Genomic DNA, 27,434 nt, shown 5'->3' with positions numbered 1-27,434 from the left:
TATATATATAATATTTAAACTGGGGCAGGACATCTTTTTCAATAAACTGATTTTTCACTCTCTTGAAAACAGTGTAAAATGAATTTTTCAGTTTTTTAATGTGAATATATGAATCAGATGGAGTTTTTAACCTTAAAGTTTACGAATTATTGATTAATATTATATTAACATTCGACTTTCGGGGCTCAGGTATTTGATTGGAATAAAAAAAAAAAATTATGATAATTATAAAAAAATACAGTATATCAATAGTCGGTAACGCTATTATATTTTATAAAAATGTACTAAAAAATGAATAAATAATAGAATAATTAAATTTAAGTTAGAAAATCATAAAACTATTTATACAAAAATAATAAAAATCGAATAAAAAAATTATAGCTTAATAATTAATTCAAATAGTTTTTAAATAGCACATTATTTTTATTTTATCATAATTTAAGTATAATTAACTACTATTACGTTAACAATAAATTTTAGTGAATTATTGATTATTCACAAAGCGGAAACTAAATCCATAAAGAGCAATTTACTTATGAAAGTCCCAGGCCGTCGTCAGTTGAGGCCGAAGCCTGCGTAACATGATATAGCATTGCTATTCACTCATTAAAAATTCTAAGTACATAATTTAATGGGAATATTAAGTAAAGAGAAAAAAAACTCAGAAAAATTTAAAAAATAGAGACAACAATATTTTTTTGATATTACTTTCTGAGAATTTAAAGCTTTGTTTTTTGGAATCTTTTTCTAATTATATAGAAGTATAATGTTAACCCAAGACTGTGTAGTAGTACTTCGGCTTGACCATACAAACATTGTCTTCAACTTTTTTATTTTGTGTTTTCTTTAATAAGTCCTTCTGTTTTCAGGTCTTCTTCTAAGAAGAGCGCCGTGTATTCTGACTACTACGAGGAAGAATCTCGGAAGGAGAGTACTGGTAACCTCGCAAATAACAGATCCATCTCTTTGGTAAGCATTAAATTTCAACCACCCTCATAAAACCATTCGTCGTAACCTAAATACTTCAAATTATGCATTAATGTCTTTGTTTTTTAAACTATTAGTACTGACAATTCAGTTAAGAATATATTTATCTTTTTTAAATCAGCCTAAAGCCACTATAATGTGCTATTAGAGAACAGTGTGAACTTTATCCTTTCGGGTACAAGGTCGTACCGCAGGGTACGGAACTGGAACTAAATTGGTTCTCAATATCACATTCCAAAGCCATTTCGTTTATATTTATTATTATTCCACTCTATAATAATAAGTATAATATCTAATGAATAATGTAACAATTAATTTAATTTTAAGAATTAGAAAATGCTCTTTTGCTAATTATTTAAAAAAACAAAACCTTATTATCTAAAAAAATTGTATAGAAATTAGAAAGCGTAAAATAAACTGAGGTTTTCTTCCTTAAAGGACGTTCCTACAGATACCCGTTAAGCTTTTATTAAACTTTTAACGGATACCTGTAAAAATAAGAGAAAAAAAATCGGGTTCTAGCGGGTCTTCTGAAATACGCTCAAGAGAATATAAACCGGTAGTTTAATTTATATTAAATTAATTAATATTTTTTTTAATAGTTAAAATATATTTTTAAAAGTTTACATAAGCTTCCCTCATGTTGAATTTTTTTTTATATACAGTTTGAATTAGTTTTTATTCTAATTTTAAATATGTATATTTATAAATCTATAATCTCTCTTTTTCTTTCACTTTATATTTACACCCTCACCTGTAGAAGTAGAAATTTTTAATAATACTACTAAGACTATATATGGAATATATATATAGTAAGGGAAAGTGTTGTAAAATGGCGTGCCCGTTCGAACAGCCTAGCTCATATAAGGAAAGCCGTACGAAATTTAAATTACATATTTAAGGGGAGTATATACCTGAGGTGAGACAGCAATTTTTTCATTGAAATTGACCAGCCGGAAGTCCCATTTTATATAATCGATTTTTTTTTTTCGATTTTCTAATATAACAATGCGAACGATTTTTATTACTGGATAAATCAGCATAAAGGAGCAATTAAGTGTTCCTTTATGCCAGACACACTACTCGACCAAAAAAAAAAAGTGCAAACCGCTTTCTTATTTATTAAGATGCACAATAATGTAAACAAGTGGACAACATGACTGTTGAAAATTGACTACACCACTAATCCTTGTATAATATTTACGGACAAATAACAGTACACACCTATATGATTCCTAAATGGGTCATTGTGTGACCAGATTTCGTTTCGGAAAAATATACTCCAAAGACATTATCACAAGAATGAAATATTAGGAGGTCCGGGGAATGAGCTACCGGGAAGCTAGAAGAAAATACGAAATTCTCTTTTCTTCAGAACGGAAAATATTTAAAATGGATTATGGGATGGCGAAAAAGAAGAAGATAGGTTGGAAAAATTCTATAACTAGATTGCGGAGGTGAGGATAACATGGAAAATCCAAAGACAGAGTGCACGAGCAGAGCTAACTCAACAGTTATATAGAGAAGTTTGGGAACTGAAGTATTTTATGGGAATATATAATTATTGTTTATATGACAATGACCCTCACTATGCGTTTCGAAATCTAAAGCTGATTTTCGGGAAATTAATGCTTTGGAGTGGCCATGATGTCCACCAGACCTAAAACCTATTGAAAACTACAGGCAACACCTCTCAAAGGCAGTTTACTTTTCAAAGTGACGAGGAACTGTCAAAGAAAATTATAACATTAACTAAAAAAAACTGAATAATTCAATTTAAAAATCTCTGTTTGTCAATGAATAGATCACCGATGGTGGTAGACAGAGAAGGAAATTCTATTAGCTACTAAACTCACCTTATATGAAGCTCAGTTTTTAAGTAACATAATTTAGGAAGTGAATTTTGACCATCATTATATCAATGAAAGAACATAGGTATAATTATATTTAATTAAATAATATTTATAATTATTTTTTAAAAAAAAGTTATGCTGTATTTATTCTTACCCCATAAAAAAAAATATTCAATATTAAAATTGCGTAAATCTCAGTGTGCACTACTTTTTTGTCAAACAGTGTAGGCCTTACCCTGATTGAAATAATAATAATCATAACAGAGAATAAATGCCGAATTTAAAAAAAAAATCTTCTAAAATACCGTTAATTAGGTTTACATAATAAAAAAAAAAAGATCTCATTGTTAGAAATAATGATCAGTCAATAATTAATATTAAAGAATTTTATTTATAACTAAAGGAATAATAGAGGAATCAGATCCGAACGGAAAAATCCAAGTCTGTATAATCTTTCCCATCATTACATTTTCCGATCATTACGGCTTTGTTATCTTTTCTTAAACTGTTGTAATCTTGGCAGAAACAGAATATATATTCGTTATTCCTATCTCGAGAAACCCTGAAATACGAATTTTTATAGCAACATAAAAATAAAAAGTTGTTATTAATAATTTTCACCTTCCTCGGTCATTCAATAACTCGAACACGAGCGCACCAATCAACAAAAAACCTGTAAATGTAAGAAGGATGGTAAGTGAAAGTTGAGTGATACACGCACAGCACCAGAATTTTTTATTTGGATAAATTACCCAAAAAATCGTGTCTATATTTTATCTTAAATAAAGTAGTAAAGGAAATTTTTTGATTCGCTCAAGCAAATTTAAATATGAAAAAACTTAGTTTTGGTACTACGGTCACGTAATAGATTTTTAAAATAAGGAATAAGTAGTAATAGTGTGTACACATTTTGAAATAGTGTTTATTCTAGTAATCTTAGTTTAACTGGAATAAATTTCAGTAGTGTGTAATACTAAAGACATTTAATCAGAGTATAGAGAAAAACTGCATCAAGAATATATTTAAAAACAAAATAAATAATTTCAAAAATGTATAAATAAAAGCATAAAAAATAATATAATACTAAATAAAAATAATAATGAATAAAAAAAATATTTCAACATAAGATAATAAAAAAGTGATTCCGGCCAGGATCGAACTGGCGACCTTCTGCGTGTAAAGCAGATGTGATAACCACTACACCACGGAACCGGTTGAAAGAGAGGTGGACAGAAATAGGATTATTAGCATCTTACCATATATCGATTATTTCATTTTTTATTTAATGTTATTTATTTGTTTGATAATATCTGTAAACAAAACAATTAAAACTTAATTATAATATAATTACCTATTTAACTGTTTAAATGATACATTTTCTTTTTTTTATTAATTTTAAGAAATCACTACAATCAATTAGTGACAGCTATTTCAGTTTATATACAGGATGTTTTAGGAGGAAATGCTAGAAATTAAAAGATGTGAGTCGACCAAAAATATAGTCCAGAGCCACCATTTCATCTTCCAATCTCAAAGCTTTGTGAAGATAAGATTTTTCAACGAAACCAGGTTTTATCCCATAATAATCCAAATTTCTCCTCTGTAACTGAAGAGTTACATATATTACTGATGAAATCATTAAAAGTTATTTGGTTTAAATTTTGAGACTTATATACTAGAACTGTCGACATTATTTTCCGCCGAAGTCTATAACGTTATCGTTGTAAAAATGAAGTTTTTAAAAAAAGATTCTGCTTATTTAAAACATGTAATTTGAATTTCTAATATTTTTTACAGCAATGTATATTGATATTGTGATTTAATAAAGTGGACGGACTAAATAAGGAGAAAATATAATGTATCAAAATCGAAATGGTAATGATAAGATAATTGATTTACACGTATTTAATTTTTGAATTATTGATATGGTGGTTGCATAATTTGATATTGGTTGTAGTGAATTGCAGTATGCCAGACGATGGTCCCGAAATTTTGTTATGGTTATTTTGTTAAATGAGACCAATTAAATAAAGTTATAAATTGAAGATTTTTTTTACTATACCTCATTATATAATTACATTTTTAATGAAATGTTGCTTTAAAAAAAAAGGGTATATTTTGGAAACTATTAGGCGTAAATAGCTCTTTTAAGGCTCGTTGTAACTTATTTACTCCTTTAAGTAGCGTTGTAAGTAGTTTTAGTATATGGAGCTCCGAATTAAAAATTAGCTTCATTTCTTTGTCGCCTATGAACACCATTTTGTAAACATTTGTCCATATATGTTATTATTTCATCTTATTCTAATGGATAAATCTATTAATATTATGGACAAAGTTTTATTTTTTCTTTCCATAATTTTAATTTTTAAATTATTAATAAACAAACATATTTATATTCCTCTGTATTATATAACTTCAAATTTGTATATTATTTCCCTAATTATGTTATTTTTACTTCCTTATTCAATTACCATTCATTCTGTACTGTCATTATTTACTTTATGTCATTCTGTTTATATTTTCTTTTTTGTATTTATTGGTATCTTGTTCTTTGTTCCTAACCCTGATAAAGGCTAGAATAAGTTATTTCAATTTATTTTTGTTATATTTTGACCGCACCCCCAACCATCTTCTCCTCATACAAAGTTTATTAGTTTCTTTTTTTCTATCAAAGATAACAGAGTTCTCACCTATTCAAGCTCAAATTCTCATTACTTTAAAAGCTAGAAAAAATTAATTGCAAGCCAAAGGGACAGGCTTTTCTACTAAAATCCAGGGCCATAAAAACCACCACCACAACATTAAAAATATAGAGATATGCGGTTTTGGTAGCTTACCTTCGATTTTGAAATATTTCAAAAAAATAAATTGAAAATTCTCACACCCAAAATTTTGTCCAAAACATAATTTTAGGTAGGTCGCGTAATAAAAATTATTATGTATAAGAAATATTTTTTTTAATTCAATTAGTTTCTATAGAATTCGCGAACATTGGTATTGTTTATATTTTCTATTACAAAGTAAAATGCGATTTATCAAATCCTCATTGTTATTCAAAGAACCTTGATGGCAGTCATGTTCTTAGAATCATTGTGCTTGAAAGAGTTGCAATATAAATAAGATAAGAGTGACTAGATATTGGAAGGAGGAAGCATTAGCCGCAGAAAGGATAATTGTTGAAGATAAAGACGTGACCATTATAAATAAGACTCTATAATCAATGCTATAATGCGTTACCTCTACGATAAATCATAAAGGTGCAATATATTTCATTAGCCGAGCGCATTTGCTCAGAACATATTTTCCTTCTTAGTTGTATTATGCATGTATTCCAGGCAGGGGCTATCCAGATAAATCTCTTCTTCAGATTTATATAGGGCCTGGGGCTCCTTTCACCGACGGATGTACTCCATGATTTAAAGTCGGTGGTCTATGGTTCCTTCGTCCTTGAAGAATACCTTCCTTCTAGGCTACTACTAAAGGTTAATTGGATATTGTATATGTAATACTCATCAGTCTATTTAAGTATTCCTTCCGCATATACAACAGTATCTGCACCAATCATAGTTTTTTGGTTGCTTATTGATAACATGATCCGGGAATCTTAATTCACCGCGTTATGTAGGAATATGGATATCTCTGATCTGGAGGTCATGGCCTTATTAGGACGTGTTCCAGTTCACCGGATAACTGGAAGGCATAAATATGAAATAAAATTTAGCAGATAGGGATTGACAATGCGGAAATGTGCAATTCCTGAAATGTTCCTAAAGAGTTAGGAACTCCAGGTTAACGATTTATAGAAGGATTATATTTTAGTATTTGCAATTCACTCAAGCACTTTGTTGAATCCTCCGAAATCTGATTTTTTTTTTCAGATTAATAACTTGTGAAATAATAAAAATAATTTTAAAAACATGTCAACAACTCATGATGTTCTTGGTAAAATATTGATAAATGAACCAAGGTAATAAGTGTCGCAAATTTATAGAATTAAAATAAAAATACTTTTATAAAAATTAAGTGGGGAACTTCAACACTCACTTCGCGTACTCCTACTTCATAACTCAAGAAATCAACAATACAAATTTAATATCTTAAAAAAAATAATAAATTTACGCACAATTCAAGAGGCTTTTCTCAAAAATGGTCGTATTGTAGGATAAACATGTAACTTTTTTTCTGATTTTGAGAATTCTTTCTAGATGTTTCTAGAACATTGGTTCCCAACTGGAGTTCCTTAGAACAGTTTTGAACCTTAATGAGGTGTTTATAGTTATTCAGTTACACCGAAGTTTTCATATGAGGAGAATACAAATTTTCTATCTCTTTCTTCGTAAGTTTACTGCTTCCAAATTATCCGAACATTCCTTATCATTAAACTACTCATTTGTATTCCACAATACTTCCATTCTGGCCACCGTCACTAACTATGACAAACGACTCCTCCCCCAAAATATTTATGCACGATTAGAATCTTTTCCTTTTAATCACAAAACTAACCAAGACAACTGATCCCTTACTTACTCCCGAATAGAAAATTTTTTAAAACATTCATAAATCCCTTTTTTAAAAACTCCTTATAGCTAATGGTATTATATTACTGACCTTCTGCCTTTTCTAATATTCTACTGTCCGTCCGCAGGTAATTTTTCAGTTTCTCATCACTTATTCAGCTCAATCATACAATTTTCTGACCTTTCTTTTTATATTTATTTATTTTGTATAGTTCTTACCTCAATAATATTATATTTTATCTTCCATTAGTGCAATCTACTATCTACTTAATTTGACGATATCTTGTTTTATATTTATCAGGGCTTATTTATAACTCACCATTTTCAAATCTGCACAGTAAACATAAAAACTCATACAACAATCTGACTCGACGTGAGATATAAATTTATGTTGCAATATAATACACAGGGCAGGAATACAATTCATAAAATGAGGAAGGTTTTTTTTTGGTTTTTTTACATATTCGTGACTTGTGTGACCATTAAAATGAAGGACTTCTAGATTTAAATAAATTAAATATTCGCACAATAGAAACCCTCAAGGTATTGGTCGTAACACTATTACCTCTTTCACAACGACTAATTTATGACTGTCCTAAAAATGTTTACTACCTACCTAGAGCCGGGTGTTAGACTCGTGATCTATGTCCGAAACCGTTATGTACTATGAAATAACAACCGTCTTATAACAGAATAAAGCAGGATCATAAAAAATAATTGAATTATTTGATTGTTTAATCGTACGCAGTTGTTTTTCTTACTTTGTGGCCAACTTGATTGGTGAAATTACCTGAAACGCGAATAAATATCCCTACGAAACGTTCCCGAAAATAATCTCAAAAATCATAAATTTCCGGGATAACGATAAAATGTTTGATACAACAGAAATTGATTGTTGTCATGTGTCTAATCCACAATGGATCAGTGAAAAATTAATTAAAATATAAATGGGAAAACTTCAACTATTGAAATTGTTAAAATATTTAAAAATTTTCCTTAAATTAAAGAAATTATTGAAATATCAAAATTATTTTTATTCCATTTAATTTGTTTTTCTCATATATTCACACCAGTAAATAGCCCAAAACGTCTACAAATATGAAACGATATAAATGTATTTTTTCTGTTTTGCTTTTTTCTGACTACACCTCTAACCGTCATAACCTAGGTACCGTTTAGAAATAAATTTAATATTATGTATACGTTTCACTTTAAGAAATCAAAGATCCTATACTTCAGTTATTTTAAATTTCTAAAATATTGACCTTTAAACTTTTAACCATACTTTGTTCCATTCTTACAAATAAATAAAAATCGTTGGTGATAATTAACAAGTAACAACTTGAAATACCTGATTTATTCACATCCAGTTTTCCATTTTTTTTCTTCCTGTTTATTCAAATGCAATGTAAGTTTCTCTTACATGTAAGTGAAATTATTTCCAAATCGGACATAATCCTCCCGAGGTAACGTGTGAACCAGGCGGTTTGTTCACACACTCTCACCCAACAGCTGTGAGTTCCAGTCTGGTCTTGGCAGCAATGGGGAGAGGCATCGTGGTACAAGAGGTAGGCCTTGTAATTCATAACTATTTTTTATTATTATAGCACCATATCAATAGTATTTATTTAATATTCAATATAAAGCTCTCATTTAATATCTACCACTCCCTTCCTCCCCGCCTGCTGAAATGTCCTTCGAGGGTAAAACATGAATGAACAGCCTATAGACTTGATTTTGCGTTATTCTTGAAAATGTTCGTCCTTGATTCCTCTCTTACATTTAATTATATTTCGATTTTTTTTTCACAATCATCATATTTTATAAATGCTTTAATATCTATCGTTGTAATAATTATTTGAATTTTTAGCCTTCATTTTCAGCCTTGAAAATCTTTCTCCTGTAGATTTGTTTACTTCGGGATGAATCTGTTTATATTAATTTTTTGAAGTTGAATTCTTCATTTTATTTTCACCACACGCCATTTTTAGTAATATAATCTTTTAATAGATAGTTAACTGAAAGATTAAAACTTAAACTAAAAAAAATAGGCAAAGAATACGAAAGAATTATTGGTATGAATATTCTGTTTTTCCCTTATGCAGTTCTGCTTTGCTTTGATAGAGACATAAACTAAGAAATATTTTTTTAATTAGGGTTTAAAATTAAAGCAGGAAAGGCCCGCCATTCTAAAGGATACCAATCTATTCTAATCAGTATAGGAAAATCTAGATTTATTTTAATGGTCAACCACGATACAAAAGTCAACCCGACCAAGGCGGATTCGAACCAGCTTCGCTCCTGACAGAATGCTTAGTGGCTCAACACACTTGGCCATCCATGGTATCCTTTTCTTAATTTAGCATTAGACGTATTCTATAGATAGTACCATATACTGTGGTTATTTTTCAACTAGCAGCGTAACTTTAGAATAGTCCACAAGAGGACCCCACCAGAGAAAGAAACCGAATACACTATTACCTTTGTAAGTCGTCGAATACAGAATAAAACATTTTTTTTTACTATCAAAACCATGCTACGGCATGTCATAAGTATATTTCTTTAACACAAACAGCCATATATATTAATCTCGGTATACAAGTTACTAGTAACTAATAGCGTTTCACAAAAATTATTAAAGTTTATTATAATATTGTTTTATTTTTAACTTAAAAACTCGGTCCACGATTTCTTAACTAGCCAACTTTAATTATCTTCTATGCTAATTATAATTATCAATGCTAATTTGACTTTTTAAACTACTGAAAACATCATGTTAAATTTTCTTAAATAACAATGAATACTACAGTAGAAGTTCTACTAGATACTTTTGCAAAATTTCATGAAAAGTTTTATCTAATTTAGTTAATTTTTATGGAGGCTGAAAAAATAGAAGAGGTTACAAAAAGGTTTTCAGAGTAAAGAAAAGGAGCTATCTATAGAGGGCCGTTACATTTCTAAGAGTCGAATTCAAAATTTAACCTATTTTGGCCATTTATGACTTATAATACATATACCGCTCAAAATAATTAAAACTAGATTATTAGAAATTAAAAATAAGAGTAACGACAAACCATGAACACCATATTTCCTCAACAAGCATTCAAGAAATCAAAATTTGAAAAAAAAAATTAAATATAGTAGTAGATAAATTATTATTAACTTATTTGTTACCTATTGTCTTTTAAACCATATTTTCTCAATTACATTTAGACAATTAATTCCAGCCTTCTCTGGAATCACTTTCCATGATAGGCCACATTCTACCATAGTAGTTCCTAACTTATTTGGCTGCGTTAACCCATTTAATAGAAGTAGAAAAATGGCATAACCATTCTAGAAGAAGTAGGAAAAAGATGGAATCCCTAGATTAACATTTGATACGAATAACGTAATCCGTGATTTCAGTAAGAGCTAATAAAGGCTAGAATATCACCATTAATAAAAACTTGTGCAGATTTTGCAAGAAATTTTCGACTTGTCATCCTGACAGGTTAAAAAGCTGTGTTGAGGAGACATGGAATGGCCTATTCATCTATAGATGAAGTATAACTTCTAATATTTTATTCAGATACCTCTCAAGTGAGTAAATTTCCCCAACAATTAAATGTCTATGAGACCAGAGTCGAGACTACTCGAAGAAATCTTGTAATTATCTTTTACCTCAAAGTAAACACTTTTCAAATTCTAAATATACCAAACGAAAGGCTTAAAATGAATCGAATTAATGTGATGAATTCCTATAATAAAATGTTTTAAACAATAAAGAGAAAACCCACCTCTGAGAAGTACGTTTTTGTAAAACTTTAGCCCAGTAAATTTTCATAAAACCTGTACAATGTAATCACATTAATCGAACGAAGAATATAGTTCTTCTTATTTATTTTTTTTAAAACTAAAATTATTATTTTCTCATTCATTCCAGAATCATGATTATTAGGATTTAGAGTTAGATCCGACACCACTTTCTCTTTGAATTTTCACCGTTTGTTTTCTACGAACCTGGAGCTCTGTAAATATTTGAATTCATGGTAAATTTTCACGCTTTCCCAAATAGTAAGTAGTTCGATTTCTATTGGAAATCCGTCTCTAGCACATTTTAATTGATTTCCTGCAGTGACTCACTACAAACTGTAAATTAAAATGAAATGCATCAGCGCCAAGTCACAAACGCCAGCTCTTGTTTATGCCTTATCGTGACCTAGTTGGGTGAGAGGCATTGCCGTCCAGTCGTATTGCGAGGTAGAGGTCACTCAGGCTGGGGTCATACGCCCCCGTCGACGTTAACAACTTTCGGTACGAAGCGATAAAGATCTGGCACTTGCGAAATAACGAAACATGCCCTATAAATAAAGAATAAGAAGGACGAAGGGTGTACTAAAATAAAAGTGGGAATCTTACAAGGAAGCCTTTTGTCATCTGTCCGAATACTATCCTACTTTGGTGAGTGAAGGTCGCTATGACCGGTCTTTTTAGCGATGATTAAACTCCAATCATTGCGCTACTCAAGGTTTCACGGCCATTGTCCGTGATTTATGAAACCAGCGTGAAATTAATTCTTCTTATATTTTCTTTATTCTCTCCCTGTTATATAAGAGCATCATAGAAACATTTTAGAATATTATATATTATACAATTTGACATATAATTATACGTTCTATTATTAAATGGACTAATAAACTCACCTATTGCAAAATAAGTGTCTATAACATAAAATTAGTCGGTTCATAGTTATAATAATTTTTTAAAAAATAAAAAAGTCTCATACGTAATCTATATTTGTAATTGTACTTTAATCGTGGTTTAAAATTTAAGATAACAGTTTCTCCGAATTTTAATATACATCATTTGGTCATTTTGTATTTTCAATTAGTGATATTACATTCTGTTAAGTATTTTTGGTATTTCGTGGAGAACAGAAAACTAGGTTAAGATGCAAAAAACGCAAGATAGCAAAATCTAGCACTTTGCTTTGCTCCAGCGATATATGACGAATTATATACAGTTGAGTCGCCTCAATTATTATTACTATAATACATAAGTATACATTTATTTATTTATTTTAAAGTTCCCGTTAAACTTTAAAATAAATAAATAATTTATTAAAATAATCAAATTTAATAATCCATTATAAATTTAATAATTTTTTTTTCTCGAATAATGCATTAAATCAAGGATCAAATTTTAAAAAAATATGTTCTCTTGCAATTTGATGCTTGTTTTAATACCGGCATTATGCGTATGCATAATTGGTATTATTTTCAAATAATTTAAACTTTTAACTTTTTTTTATAAATAAATTTGATTTGTCTTTTTAGAATAAAAATGTACTTTTGCGCATGCGTGATAAAATAATTACTAGACTGTCACAATAATTCCCAATTTCCCTCCAAATCTGACAAACTGTTTTTGAAAAATAGGTCTGTCGTGAAAAATACGTTTATGCATTAGTACTTGAAAATATAGAATGTAACCTAATTTGATCAATATGGAACTAGCACGCACGATCCCAGAAATGTTATAAAATTAATGCTTAAAACGTAGAACTCAAATGAAAAGTTTCTACTTTGAAAATTTTGTTTTTATTTTGTACATGAATACAAAGATTTCGTATCTTTAACCAACTATTTAAAAATATTTAATTTGTCTGATCCTTAGATTACAATTAATAACTTCCTTTTCACATTTATAGTCTGAGAAGAGGATTTTGACACAGCAACAACGAAGTTTGAAATAAAGTGCATTCAACTATTCCATGATAAACTGCGAACATAGTACGAAGAAGTTTAACAGTGAATTTAACACGTTTATTTAAATTATTATCACTTGCCTCCAACAAGACAGAATGCTTCTCAAAGAGAAATTCACAAATAATTTCATCAACTTAGTTCATCTTCACCGATTGTATAAGTATAAAATACTATAAGTATAGTGTATAAGTGTATTTGTGGATACACATACTTAAATACACATACTCTACCGGATAATTGAATTGATTCTGAAAAAAGACTGGTCAACTACGTTAGAATATCCTTGTTGAATCGGCTTCCTATTGACCGATATATCAGGATGATTGTTGCAAACAATATTGTTTACAAAGGCTGATTGTAAATCGCAATGTTGTTTACTGAGCATCATGTAAATAAAACCTGGAGGCAGCCGTCGTGTACCAACCGCCTACCATTCTAATAAAATCTACATAGACATCACTCGCTTGTTTGTGTCTCTGTTGTTTGATAATGTCCTTAGCTCATTTAAGATTTATTAGCATTTATTTTTTAGTACTTATTGAATAACATTTAAATAGGTTTTAAGTATAAAGTACGTACTAAAATTAAATTTAATTCATTTTGTTTAAATTGATAGAATTTATTAGATTAAAAACTGGGACTAAAACATCAAGCTCCACGAAAATATACCCGTCTCCCAAATATGGATGGGATTACAACGAAAGTAAATTAACATTATGCTATGAGAGCAAAAGTGGCCTAACTTATAACGGTTTAGACAGCTGCATTTCATTCAGAGTTAAAACACAATTATTTGGATAGGTCTCCTTCTATCTCCTGGAATAATTGGAATATACATGGAACGGAGTTTTAAAATACATCCAATACCAATAGAGAACACTGTAAGAACAAAAATAAAATCAATATTAGATTGATAAGGGTATGTGGGTAACGCCACTTTTGCAATGGTGTAAAAACGTATCATACAGATCTTATTTAATCATTATAACTACTAAATTTGATACTCCAATGTTTTAGTAACTCAACCGATTCAGTCTAGATGACTAAACTTTTTAAAAATCAGTAGAAATGTTATATTTCTCCGAATTTTCTGAAAACATTTTCCATACATTGCCACTCTCCTCTTATGAAGGATACCAAGGATTTATTATACATGAATAAGATTTAACTCGATTCCGTCCTGATTTCCAAGAGCACTCCATGTATAATGGAATGGAACTGTAAACCACCGAAAACTAATGTTCTAAATCTTTCTATTCAAATGTCCCCAGGAATATTTTATTTTCTAGTTATGAATGCAACACTTACTAAACTAATTTAATCTACTAAAAACAGCATAATTTTTTTTTATCATTGCATTGTGCGGAGACAGGCATGAACATGTTTGCTCGATTTTTCCTGCAAAATTGAGCCTCTAGAAAAATGGAACATTTCTATTTTGGTGATTAAAAAATTGCTTGATTAAAATTATCAGTGTGCAGCTAGCCTTAAAGTCAATCCCATGCTTATTAGTTATACTATCTCACTCTCTACGAATACGAATTTCTAAACCATTCACATTCAACCATCAAAGTTTACACTGTTGTCTCACGTTGTCATACATGAATGTTCCACCATAAATGATTTACACATTTCTAAAATGCTCTTAACTTTCATAGTGATAGGAAGCTGTATACAACATTGGAAGGAGTGATAAGTGTAAAATTTAATCCTCTTTTACTCTTATCAACGTTTATTTATCGGATTGATTCAATTATTGATTTTTTCGTTGCATAAGAAATGGACAGTATAAGATTAGATCACAACTATACAGAAGGTATAGATCGGCTAGACGTAAGAGTGACCGAGGCAATCCATCTTACCGGTATTACGGAGATGAAGAGGAGCACTTTCTCCCGATGTATGGGAACATTAGATGTAACTCATAATTGTTCAGGCTTTCTCTTTCAAGGGTCTATTCTTGTTTTTCTTTGAAAAAATAGCCATAACAGCCTTCCATCTCCAAACCTGCACTTGAATCAGTTTCACTTTTAATAATATACTAAATGATATAAAAGTAATGCGTTACGAAAATCCTATTACCTGATTCATTAGAGTGAATAAACTTAACTGAGAGGCGTGAAACCGTTAAATATAGTCTTCAGGAGTGAGTAAATGGATTGCGATATCATTGAAATCTTCTCATTGAAAAAGCAATATAACAATTTATTATATTAAAGCAAATAGTGAATAATCCGTTTTGAAATGATGGGACTGATATGTTAAGACACATAATAAGAATGCCGAAAATACAGAACAATAAATTTATTCATACTAAATTCAAAGATTCAGTTATGAGCTTCATGGTACATATTGTAAGAGAGCGCCTTAAAAATATAAGTTGTGTAATTCTCATGTGTAATCATGATGATATTGATTTTTTCGGATTTTTAATGCGATATTTTTAAAAAGTATTTTTTTTTTTAATGTGCTTTCACCGGATTTCATACTACTACTCAAATTAATGACTATATGACCCACGCCAGTAATTTTAACACAACCTCAGCCGACAAAAGGTGGTTGGTTCACTATGTTTGTGGCTAACATTGTTTCTACAAAAATATTTACGTTCAAATTAAATTGTTTAAAAAAAAAAAACTTGATTTTTCAATTTTCTGATTCTAAGCTCAATATTAAACCTTTCTTAGATTACTTCTAATAAGGTTTAACACGTTTAATTGGCATCACTAAATCTTAGATCCTGCAAGTTATCTAAAGGGATGCTTTATTTTTTTTTTTTTATCCTAGCCTAAAAGTGGTAACTTTTTAGTCTCCATAATTAAAAAAAAAATAGTTGGTTGAATGCCTGCTGTTGTTCCAAGCGCCCACGGGCAATTGAATCGTTCCTTAAAATCAGTATCAACAATTTATACGGCAACTCTTACTTTTTATCCTTATATTTGTTTTTTTGTTTTTTTTTGTAGGCTTCATTTAGCTGCTTCTATGTCTAGCGATATGTCGATATGCACGCGAAGAAATTGCAACTAACTTTTTATTCACAATTTATGTGGAGACAGGCATGAACATGTGCGTTCTATTTTTCTGGGAACAATTGAATCACTAGGAAAATCGAGCGTTTTGGAATTTTTTATGTGCTGCTAAAAAATCACCTGTAAGCTGGTTCTAATAAGAAATAATGTGTTCAATTTTTGTAATTAAAAAGTAGCTTGATTAAAGTTGTCAGTGTGCAGCTAGCCTTTAAGTCCATCCCGCGCCTATTCACGTGGTTTCAAGCTTGTGATACGATCTCGTTTTCTGTAACTAAGAAATTTGATAACATTCACATATCACTGAACAAAGTGACACTGTAGTCTCACGTTATCTTGCGTAGATTTTCCGCGATAAATAGCTAGAACATTTATAGACTTTTTCTCGTATACCCATAACTTTTACTCAAAGGGATAGGAATGGTGTATAAAAACATCGTACTCTCTCTTCCAGCAATATTCCAGAATAGTCATTGAACTACCACCAAATAGCATTCATCCAGTGACGGTCGGTCGGAGGAACCTCAACTAAAATTCAACGAATCTTATTTAACTCAGAAGCTAGTATCCTTGCTCTAGTTTTCTAATCAGACAATGTCCCATTAAAACAAATAATTTTTGTTTGAAGAAATTAAATAATTTCATTTCAGTTTATGTTTAATTTCCAGATTATTAGTTTAGTTTGCCGGAATTAAAAAAAAAAAAGGATGGAAATGTTGATATGCTGGTTTCAGCTAAAAATACTAAACATTGTAATAAACGAAGAGGTAAAAACTCCCTTTCAAGTTAAAGAAGTATAAAAGGGTGGAAACAGTACGCATAATTGTCTTGATATAATTTCCCTTCATCGATAAATAAACAGTGAACCAAACAAGATATACCTGTACCACTCCACATTCATTTGTCCTCCACCAGTAAGATATTCTGTAACATCCCTGATTACCGAAGACTATACAGGAAGGATTTCCCTATCACCCAGAAAGGCAATTACCTTCGGACGCGATATAGCTTGGATCGGAGCTGACGGAATGCGGTGGAGCCAGGAATGGCATTCCGCCGCCCACTGCGAAGGGGTTTGAGCCATATCGGCGTGGCCATTCCACAATGTCCTGAACGGCTTTGGGTTCTGTTCATTGATGTTGAGTCGATATCTCGCTTGTTTCTCACACATATCTTCCTCGGCGGAGAATATTAAATAGTTGTCTATAATCAGGTAAAAAACTTGGTCCAATATATCACCAGGGTTTAAAGTAAGTTCGTTCGTTTTCTCCTTAATATGAAATAAAATAATGTAAGATTTAGTATTAAAAGTTAAGTTTTTTATCACAGAGCCAACAAAAGATGACCTTGTCCAGCCAATGAAGATTTATCTCCCTCCAATCAATTATCCTCTGAACACTTTTATACTTTCACTTACTAATTAAATTTAAATCTGTACCGCTACAACCCACGAAGGGTCAGGGTTGCAGTATTTTGTAAGAAAGTACCGTTACTAGACCAACAGTTGTGCATGGAGGTGGTTTGGTCAGAATCATACTCGAACGAAACTCCATTAACATATAGTACAAAAGCCCAAGAGGAGAAAAAAGGCAGTTATATCACCCCAATTTTTAATTAGCTTAATGAATACTATGTCAAAATTGATGAGTCTGCCAAGTATAGGAAGGGGGAATAAAAAATGATGCCTGTTTCAAAGGGATAAAAAAAAAAAATTCATTCGAAGCTCTATATCTTAAAAAGTAGGAACAACACAAGAAAACCTAAGAGAACGTCATTTAAAGAAGTGTAAATTTGCTAAAATATGAGTCCTAATAGAGTTATTTACGTTGTATAGTTTTCAAGATATATCGTTTTAGAAAGCAACATTTCATAAAAATGTTGTATGGGACGTACTGAAATCACTGAGACTGGGACGTACTGAGATCAGTAGTTAGTGAATTTATTTTGAAAAATTTTAATTTGATATTTTAATTAGCTTTAATTTGAGTGCTAATAGACATCTGTACGTCACATAGTTCCTGAGGTATATATTTATCAAAATAAATTAACTAACTACTAATCTTTCAGTAGATTTGTAAGAAATCTTGCTTTTTAAAAAGCTATATCTCGAGAACTATTGGACGAAAATAGCTCTTTTAGAGCTAATATTTCAGCAAATATACTTCTCTTTAAATAATGTTCTCTTAGATTTTCTAGTGGTGTTGGTAGGTTTTAAGATATAGAGCTCCGACTGAAAAATTAATGTTTTTTTAAGGTTTTAAAACAGCCGCCATTTTTATTTCCCCTACCTATACTTTGCAGACTCATCAATTTTGACTAGTAATTATACATAGTTTTCATTAAAGTAATAACAAATTGGGGTGAGATAAATGCCTTTTTTTCTTCCTGGCTCTTGTACTAATATTTCCCCCATATTAGACTGAAACGACAAGAAATTACTCGTGGATTCTGAATACTACACCTACTTAGCAAACGCTCTAAACTTTCCATTTATATTATTTATTTTCTTATCCTTTATAACTATATGCGTATAATAAATACATACATATTACAGGGAAATGATATATGGTATACATGGATCAAAAAAAAAATCCCAATGACGACAAAAAACTTCTGTACACTATGAAAATCAGACCTATTTAGAATAAGGGGCAACACGAAACTATCAAATTCCTTCCATATCCAATTCTTACAATCCAAAATCCTCTGTAAAACTTTGATGCTCCTTAATACGTCAGAAATAAACTCATCTATAAAGACCTCAACATCGCATTCGTTGCAGATTTGGTCCGAAAAAGATATACCTCCTTTCATTCCAAAACCCTTACCCATTCTAACTCATTAGTTCTTAATATCCTATATTTTACAATCCTTAATAATCCTCTGAGGCGTCTAAAAAGAAGATAGCCAAGGGATCTTCTAATTTAAAGCAATGATTGAAGTACCACCATTGGGTGATTCCTCAAAAATTATATGTTCTGAATCATTTACTTATTGTATTTGTTTTTATACAGTTGTAAATTTCTATAAATAAATTTTAAAAATATTTAAGGAAGGTATTTCCTTGGAAAGCTATAGCGACTTTTTTGAGATACATGACTAACCATACCCCTTAATTAAAGCGATTCATCACAGTTTTTTCGATTTTCTAAAAAAAAGGTTCTAAAATATTTTATTAAACTTGATCTATCAATCTACAATCAAGTAATCATCAATATCTAGTAGATGTTATCTTCATGGAAATAGTCTGGCAAGGCTTGAGTACTAAATCTTCAAAAAATATCCTTTAAGGTACATTTAATTTTGTTTATTTGAAATAACCTCCTTGTTAGTAATAATAAAAAATGGGTAAATAAGAACTATCAAATAATTCGGTAAAAAAGTAAACGGTGTTCATACAATCGGCCAAAACAGATTGTATCGGAAATAGCTGAAAAGGCCTGATCTCTTCAGATCGCATTCCTTAGTACACGGATCTTTTATGTATTGTTAAACTGTTATGTTCTGGGCAGGAAGTTCTTAATCGTTCCTCATACCTCAAGACAGATAAAAAGGAATTTTCATAGCAACAAAAAAAAAAATCAATATTTCTTTAACCAGTACTTTTAATTGTTTTTAATACAAAATATGAATATAAATATAATATAATATAAATATTTTAACAAATAAATAATAGAAAAAAATTTATAATTATTTTATATAATTTATTCAAGTTCTTGAGACTGGTATTTATCTATTACAACAATCAAAAGGTATCCTTATTAAGTCTCAACATTCTTTATTTCATCAATAGTCCAACGTTTCGGCCAATTCGGCTATCGTCAAGGACAATCAAAACATTTTACAGCTTATTATGTATTCATTTGTAACAATTTTAAAAACAACATTATTATTAATAATATACCATATCTTAAATATAAATTCACACCTCCCATCAAAATTTAAAAAATGCTTTACAGGCTATTTTGCCCATATCATCAAATTCAAGTCAAGTTCGCCCTATGAAAAAGTCAATTAATTGAAAATCAAATTAATTATTAATAATCTTAGCTAAGCTTATGTCTAGTCCCTATTTTTTTATAACTTCATTATTTTTTAAAACTTTAATTTTAGATTAAAAACTACACTTTCCACTATTATATAAACAAACTATTTATAAACTTTCTTGAAATTTGAAGGTCAAAATTGTAATAAAAAGTCAATCGGGATGGATGGCCGAAACGTTGGACTATTGATATAATAAAGAATGTTGAGACTCAATAAGGATACCTTTTGATTTATTTAATTTATAATTATTGTTTCCTATGGTTGTTATGATCAGAATTACCTCCCCAAATATGAAATAAATTATGGGGAAGTATTGTCATTCTTAATAATAAACTAAAATAAAATAATGTAAAAGGTTTAATTTCATCCCAAACAAGGGTGGCAGGTCAAAATTTTGTGATGCGCGCACTAAATTATTTTTTTAGCGTAGGCAAAAAATCTAGGAAAAATTATTTTTTCAAGGATTTAATAAAACAATCTAACGCGTTAAGAAGCATGCTTTGACAGATTTATTGCTACAATTGTTTCCATCTGCTAACTACATGTTGGGGAGAATCACTTAACGGACACTTTCCTAGCCAATATTTAAAAACGATTCAGCCGATTTTATGAAACTTAGTACAAATAAGTATAACATTGTCTTGCTAACTGTTCCTTATGAAATAAGTTATAGCCCTTTTTGAGAGAGGGAAACTTCATTAGTGCTTTAGATTCACTCGGCAGGGAGATTATGATGAAATTCTGTACCTAAGCCTTTACAAAAAATAATAAAAATAAATAATCTATATTTACCTCCTAGCTACATACATATATACATTTTGCAGTGTTGTACCATTAACGATAGCGAGATGAAGGCGGAATATAAGATGTAAAAAGAAGTAGAGAGTAAGAGATGGTATTTGGATAATCTATGATTTTTTATTTATTATTTTCAATGTTGTGCCTTAGTGATAAATCAGAACCAAATCTAAGACCTCCTCAAAATTTGAGGTGTTGCCTTTTAAAGTGCCAAAAAAAAAATCTATTTAGCAGCTTTTCTTCGAGACTTTCTTTTCTGTATATTTTCTGAGTGTAGCACCCGAATTCATGTCACCCTACGATGATCCGCAGAACTCTTAAGTATTTTAGGGACATTATATCAAACCTTTTTTTTTTTTTTTTTTGAGTCAAGGCTGAATTTCAGTTCTGGCACAAACCTTGCGTCGGATGGATCATAACGTCGAACACACTGTAATAAACAATTGACATGGCAATGCAAACAATAAAGTTGCCAAACTTCGCCTGAATAAAGTTGTATTATTGACTGATTCTCAAGACCTACAAATAATAATCAATTGCGAATAATTTTTTTTTTTTTATTGCAAAATTTCACCGAATTTGACTATTACAAAAACAGTCGATCTATAGGATCCCAAAAAAAAATCTAAATATAACTAAGCAATAAGAATATACCTGGATGAAAGACCTTGACAAAAGATTGTAGACTGTCTGCAGTATTTTCGAAATAAAATTAAAAACAAAACAAACACTTTTCCTTCCTCTCTTAAAATTCAAAGTCGTTTCACGGAGTCCATCGGGTGTGTAGTGAATACTGTGTTCCTTTGATTCATAATAATTGCTTGCATGCACGGTAACCTTGTTTTTCCATTTTTATTTAACTAAACATTCTAGCCTGTGAGTTCAGTTGTGAATAAGTTTATCTTTAAAAATTTATTATACTCTGTATTAAATTCTCTCTGTTTTGTTCAATATTTAAAGTAATTTCAAATTGGTTTACTTTTTTTTATAATGAACGTTTTTAATCAACCAAGAAAAAGAAATTTAACTTTTTCTTTGAGATTTTATGTCTTAAGATAAGTAGGACTCAAAAATCAGGTTTAAAAAATACATTCATTCGTTTTTCTTCCAGACTGCTTGGCCAATTTTTTTTAATTTTTAACCAAGTCATAGGTCACCTCACGATAATCCTAAGAACTCCACATTATCATCCTTGACAAAATTGGAGTCAATTAGAGATTTACAACACTCCAAGGAGTATCTCCGTTATTTGTTAAGATTGAGGTAAAATATAGTGTTTTGGAATATTTATTCCAAAGCCGAAAAAATGAATGAATTCTAAATAACTTTCTTTGTCCATTATAAAAATTCATAAAGGGCGGGAAAGAAAATTTTATTTTTCATAATTTCTTTATTATTTAATAATGATATAATAGAGTATCTGATTTTTAACACGAAGTAAGTAAAATGTAACCAAGTTTATTTTTTAATAGCTTTTTTTGTAATTAATTTTAATGCTTTATACTTAATTATTTTCTAATATATTTTGAGATTCTTACCACATTCCGTAAAAGCGAGGCACAAAAGTTCTAATGATAAGTTGGTTCCTATATTTCAATTTTGAGCAACTCAATAAATTATTCTTAATAATTTCCAAACATTTTCTATCTATTCCGTAACAACTTGAAACTGTTTTTTTTTTTTTTTGTTTGTTTTTTTGCACACATCTTTTATTTGACAGATTTTGCCTTTAAATGGATTAATGCATATTTATGATACATTAAAAAATAATAATGATATTAAAATAAATCAATCATAGTGCCGAAGTGCCTGATTCCCGACTCCAATGTTCCATTCTCTGGAAACGTGTTCAGTATTGATTTCCAATTGTCTTGCCTTGGTCAGGTATTTTATTTTATTTTTTAAATTGAGTGAATATAGTAATCGTTCTATTCAGTATGTGATTTCCAATTCGATAATCTTTTCAGTCACGACATTTGTTTTGAGATGGCGACCTTGGTGGTGATATTTCACCATTTCATCATACTGTGATAAATTACTCTACAAACGAGCTGTAATCACTAGGTCATCTTGATAAGATCACGAACAGTCAGTAAAGAAATAGACTGCAGGGAGGCACGATCAACTTTGACAATACTGAGCCATAGATCCACTGTTCCTCTGGAGCACAGTCTCTTTAGCACGTCCTCCAGGACCGTTACTTCTGGATGCTCTTCTCCATCCGATAGTTCTAATCTTCTGTAAGAGTATAATCCTTCTCTGGGAATAGTACAAGAGCCTTGTGCAAAAAAGTCAGTTATTTTACCCCAATATTTCATTACTTTAATTAAAACTACGTATAATTACCAGTCAAAATTTATGGATACTAAGTATGGTAGTTTCATTCGGAGTTCCATATCTTAGGAACTACATAAAAAACTAGAAAATCTATTAGAACATCATTTAAACTAGTGTAAATTTCCTTAAATATGATCCTCATTAGTTCCCGAGATACTTTTTTTAAAAGCATTTCATGAAATATATACAGAAAAATCAGCAGTTAGTGAATTTATTGTGGGAAATCTTTATCTCAAGAGCTATGAAACGTATTGATGATCATTAGCACTCAAAATAAAGCTAGTTTAATGTGCTATAAAGTAGTTATCTTCCTAGAAACAGTAGTTTTCATGATATTTCCCAAAATAAATTCATGAAATGTTAATTTATAGGTATTTAGACAATTTTTTTATTTTTGAAAACTATATCTCAGAGCCCATAAGACGAACAAATGTCTGTCAACAATCAAATTAAGGATAGTTTAAGGTACTATATGAAGTAGTTCATAAAGTTTACCTTCGAGGACCGAACATTTAGGAACAAATTCATTTTAGCAAATAAAATGAAAAAATACTATTCCTACTCTGTTAGGACTCATAGTTTAGTAAATTTGCTCTACTTTAAATTATATTCTGTTAGATTTTCAAGTGTTTTAGATAGTTTTAACGATACGGTGCTCCGTAATCATTTCTTTAAACGTTTTGAAACATACGCCTTTTTTATTCTCCCCTAACGATATTTGATAGACATAAATTTTGAGTGATAATTAAACGTAGTTCTCATTAAAGTAATTAAAAAATTGCAGTAAAATAACTGACTTTTTTCTTCTCACGACCTCTTTTATTATGACGTTCCTTGAATTCTTAGTAATTGATTCAGGCATCAGAATGTCAATGTTATGTTTTGAAATATACATTTGAATCGAAAAGTATTTTAAATCTGTCAACTTATATAAATAACTCGGTCTCGAAATAGTTCACACAGTAAACACTTCTGGTAATGACCTCATTTATCTCCCAGTCCCAGTTAATAAGGCATGTTTATCACTTTTCAACGACATTACCTTAATCAAAACTTGTATTTAGCATTTCTAAAGTTCGTAAACACTATTTATTAAGAGATTGGCTTTTTATCGGACCTTTTGATGAGACTGGAAGATCATATGCAGTTAATAATATACAGTATTCAAGGCTATACTATAATATACAAACAGCATTCAAGACTATAATATAATATACTAACAGTATTCAACGCTATAATATAATATAAAAACAGTATTCAAGGGTATTTTATAATATAAAATATAGTATACAAACAGTATTCAAAGCTATGATATAATATAATATACCTAAGTTAATTCATAAATAAATAAAACTACAAAACAAAGTTTTTACAAAAATGCCTTCACACAAAAAATATTTAATTATAACAATATTGCAATAATATTAAAACCATAAATTAAAAGGTGGAGAGGATTTCCAGAGATATTGTAACTGGACTAAAACCTCTCCTTGCACGAGTGCCAATGACGACGGGAGCCTCTTAGAAACACCTAGGTTATAGAAAGAGGGTGTCTGATCCTTCAAAGGGTGGTTGAGCATGAATCAAAATCACAACTCGTATATTTCTTAAGTACTGAACACAACATTCTCCATGTGTTGTAGTTGTATACAGTCTATATACAATAAGGAATTAAAAAAAAATCTGTAAAGACGTTAACCCAGAAGCCATATGTTAAACAGATGAAACAGGTTATTTTCTATTATTTATTATTATATTAATTAAAAAGTGCTCATATAAAGTTAAAAATGCAAATTATTGATCCACTGACTCTTCATTTGCAATATCTGCACATATTGATTCTCCTAAATAGATTAAAGATTATTCTGTTTTCATTAGAAAACCTTAGTACGATTTCAACTTCATATTGCGTGTACACAACCAGGAAGAAAAGTACGAAACCCGAATTCGTACTTCATTAGCTAAAATTTAAATGTATTCTAAATTGATATTAAATCGTGCAGGAAATATCCCGTTTCATCCACTGCAGATTAGCATCTGTTAATAGTTCTCCCGCCTCAGTCGTCACGATCGTTACGTTAATATTAGCCTCTATTGCTATAAACCGATTGCTATCGTATCAGCTGGAACCTCAGATCTAAATGAGGTAACGGTACTCACATAGATTTCTTAATCAGAGATTCATGTGAACACTAGGAAGTAAACATAGGTAGAGAGCTTTAATTTTTTTTGTTTTTATTCAAAACTTAATTTATTGATAGATATTACAATCTGACACAACGTTGTAGGGCAATAGGTAATAGTGATGACTGATCACATTCATACTAAAATCAAATAAAATAAAAATAATAATAAATGAAAAAAAAAAGAATAAAAACTCTCTCTAAATATATACAAACAGAAGGCTAAAGAAAATAAACATAATAAAACTATATACATGAAAAAATAAATTAATCTCCAGTCACATTTGCACTCATATACAATATTTACACTACCGACCTGAGGATCCTTGAGCCCACTCCCGTGTAAGGGGTAGAGCAGAGCTCTTTGAAATCCCAGCGCCTCCCTATCACTGCATATCTGTCACAAATGGCAAACAAGTTCCGAGGCTATTACCTATGCTGTTTGGATACATCATCGCGGGCCCTATGACGTCTGTTCCTACGTCTCCTAAATCTTCTTCGTTCCTGATACAGTCAAGAGAAGAACTCAACGCAATACTAGATAAGTTTTGGACCATTGAGGAAGTTAACGCAGTAAAAAAAACCTCTGAAGAGTGGCGCAGAGACATTATCAGAAAACGCATTACAGATTAAGCTCTGGCCGATATGTGGTATCTCTTCCCGTAAAAGAAAACATATCTTCCCTGCAAAACCCAAAAGATCAAGCACTAAAACGCTTATATAATCTGGAAAATAAATTAAACAAAAATCCATTGTTAAAAGAGCAATAACATCTCTTTATGAACGAATATCTTGACCTCAGCCACATGCGCTTAGTGCCTCCAGGAGTTATCTCACCATCCTGTTCTTAAGGAACAAGACGGAAAAGTCAAAATCAGCGTAGTTTTTGACGCATCTTGCAGGACTGTTACCGCGTCACTGATAATGAGCCACTGGAAGCTGAGCAATTTTAAATATTAAATTCGAAAAGTAAAATAGTTTTAAAAAATAACGTTTTGAACAGATACCCCACAGAAAACGTCTTTAATCGGGCTCAAGTAACTAAAAATATGGTAATTCAATTACATATTAATGCGTGGTTCTCACTAAAATGAGCTTTTCGTGTCAAACGTTTCTAATACAGCTCACAATTTTTTTCTCGGATCAATCAGCTTCACTCATTTTTAAATCTCGAAATCGCTGAACACTATTTTTTTAAATGATAAACAACCCAATCATCGATTTGGGCTCTCCGCAGTCGTGTATTTTTTTTATTTATTTTTTTTATTTAAATAGACTGTATAACAATATGGAAACGTCTAAGCTAGATTTTTCTTAATGATATTTCTTCAGTTTTCAAACTTTTTATTTTTTGGAAAGGAAAATTCTTTATTTCAATACAATCCAATTCTCATTCCTTTGCCAAAGTTGAAATTTCTGGCCTGATTCTAAACCTAATAGGTTCATTACTTTTTCTAGCTTGGGAAAACTAGAATCCCTTCATTCACTGGAAAATTTCCTTGTGTTTCCTACCGATTTCGGTGTATTGATTTACAATCTGTAATCTTAGAGCCGTATTAAGGAAAGTAACTTCGTATTCGTTCAGACATCTCATTATTTTATCGTCAAACACCTTTTTGTATGTATCAAATATTTTATTATTTCATCTTTTACAAATAGATGATCTTAGTATAATGAACTTTTTTTTTTCTTAGTATAAAATATCTGAGTTATCACTAACTAACAACCTGTTGAAGCCGAAATTCTCATTCCTTTGTCATTATTATTTTAAGAGTTGACAAAAAATTGATGGAGGACTAAGGAATGAGAATCACTTTAAAAAAATCCAGATCCATAACAACCACCTCTACTTATAACAGGAGATCCCAGGCGAGGGAGAAAGTTTAGAATAATTTAAGCATCTATTATCATTATTTTTTTTTTTTTTTTTTTTTTA

The 27,434-nt window shown here is 30.2% G+C and overlaps 1 protein-coding gene and 1 non-coding gene across 3 annotated transcripts in view; one reads left to right on the top strand and one right to left on the bottom strand.

The window, feature by feature from the left end:
- sprt (PDZ domain-containing protein sprite) overlaps nt 1-27,434 on the top strand; it is a 149,926-nt gene that overhangs the window by 74,011 nt on the left and 48,481 nt on the right. For both annotated transcript variants that reach the window (XM_014428270.3, XM_014428271.3), the window contains exon 3: nt 870-969. In XM_014428270.3, the coding sequence (XP_014283756.1) occupies nt 870-969 (100 nt within the window). The remainder of the gene's footprint in view (nt 1-869; nt 970-27,434) is intronic.
- Nucleotides 3,980-4,052, bottom strand: TRNAV-UAC (transfer RNA valine (anticodon UAC)). The gene has a single exon. It is a non-coding gene; the product is annotated as a tRNA-Val (tRNA).

The sequence above is a fragment of the Halyomorpha halys genome, unplaced genomic scaffold (genome assembly GCF_000696795.3).
Source record: "Halyomorpha halys isolate HHAL.00 unplaced genomic scaffold, Hhal_1.1 Scaffold708.1, whole genome shotgun sequence".
NCBI classification, from domain to species: Eukaryota; Metazoa; Arthropoda; class Insecta; order Hemiptera; family Pentatomidae; genus Halyomorpha; species Halyomorpha halys.
The sequence above is the reverse complement of the archived record's forward strand: the minus strand, read 5'-3'. Positions and strand labels throughout refer to the sequence as shown.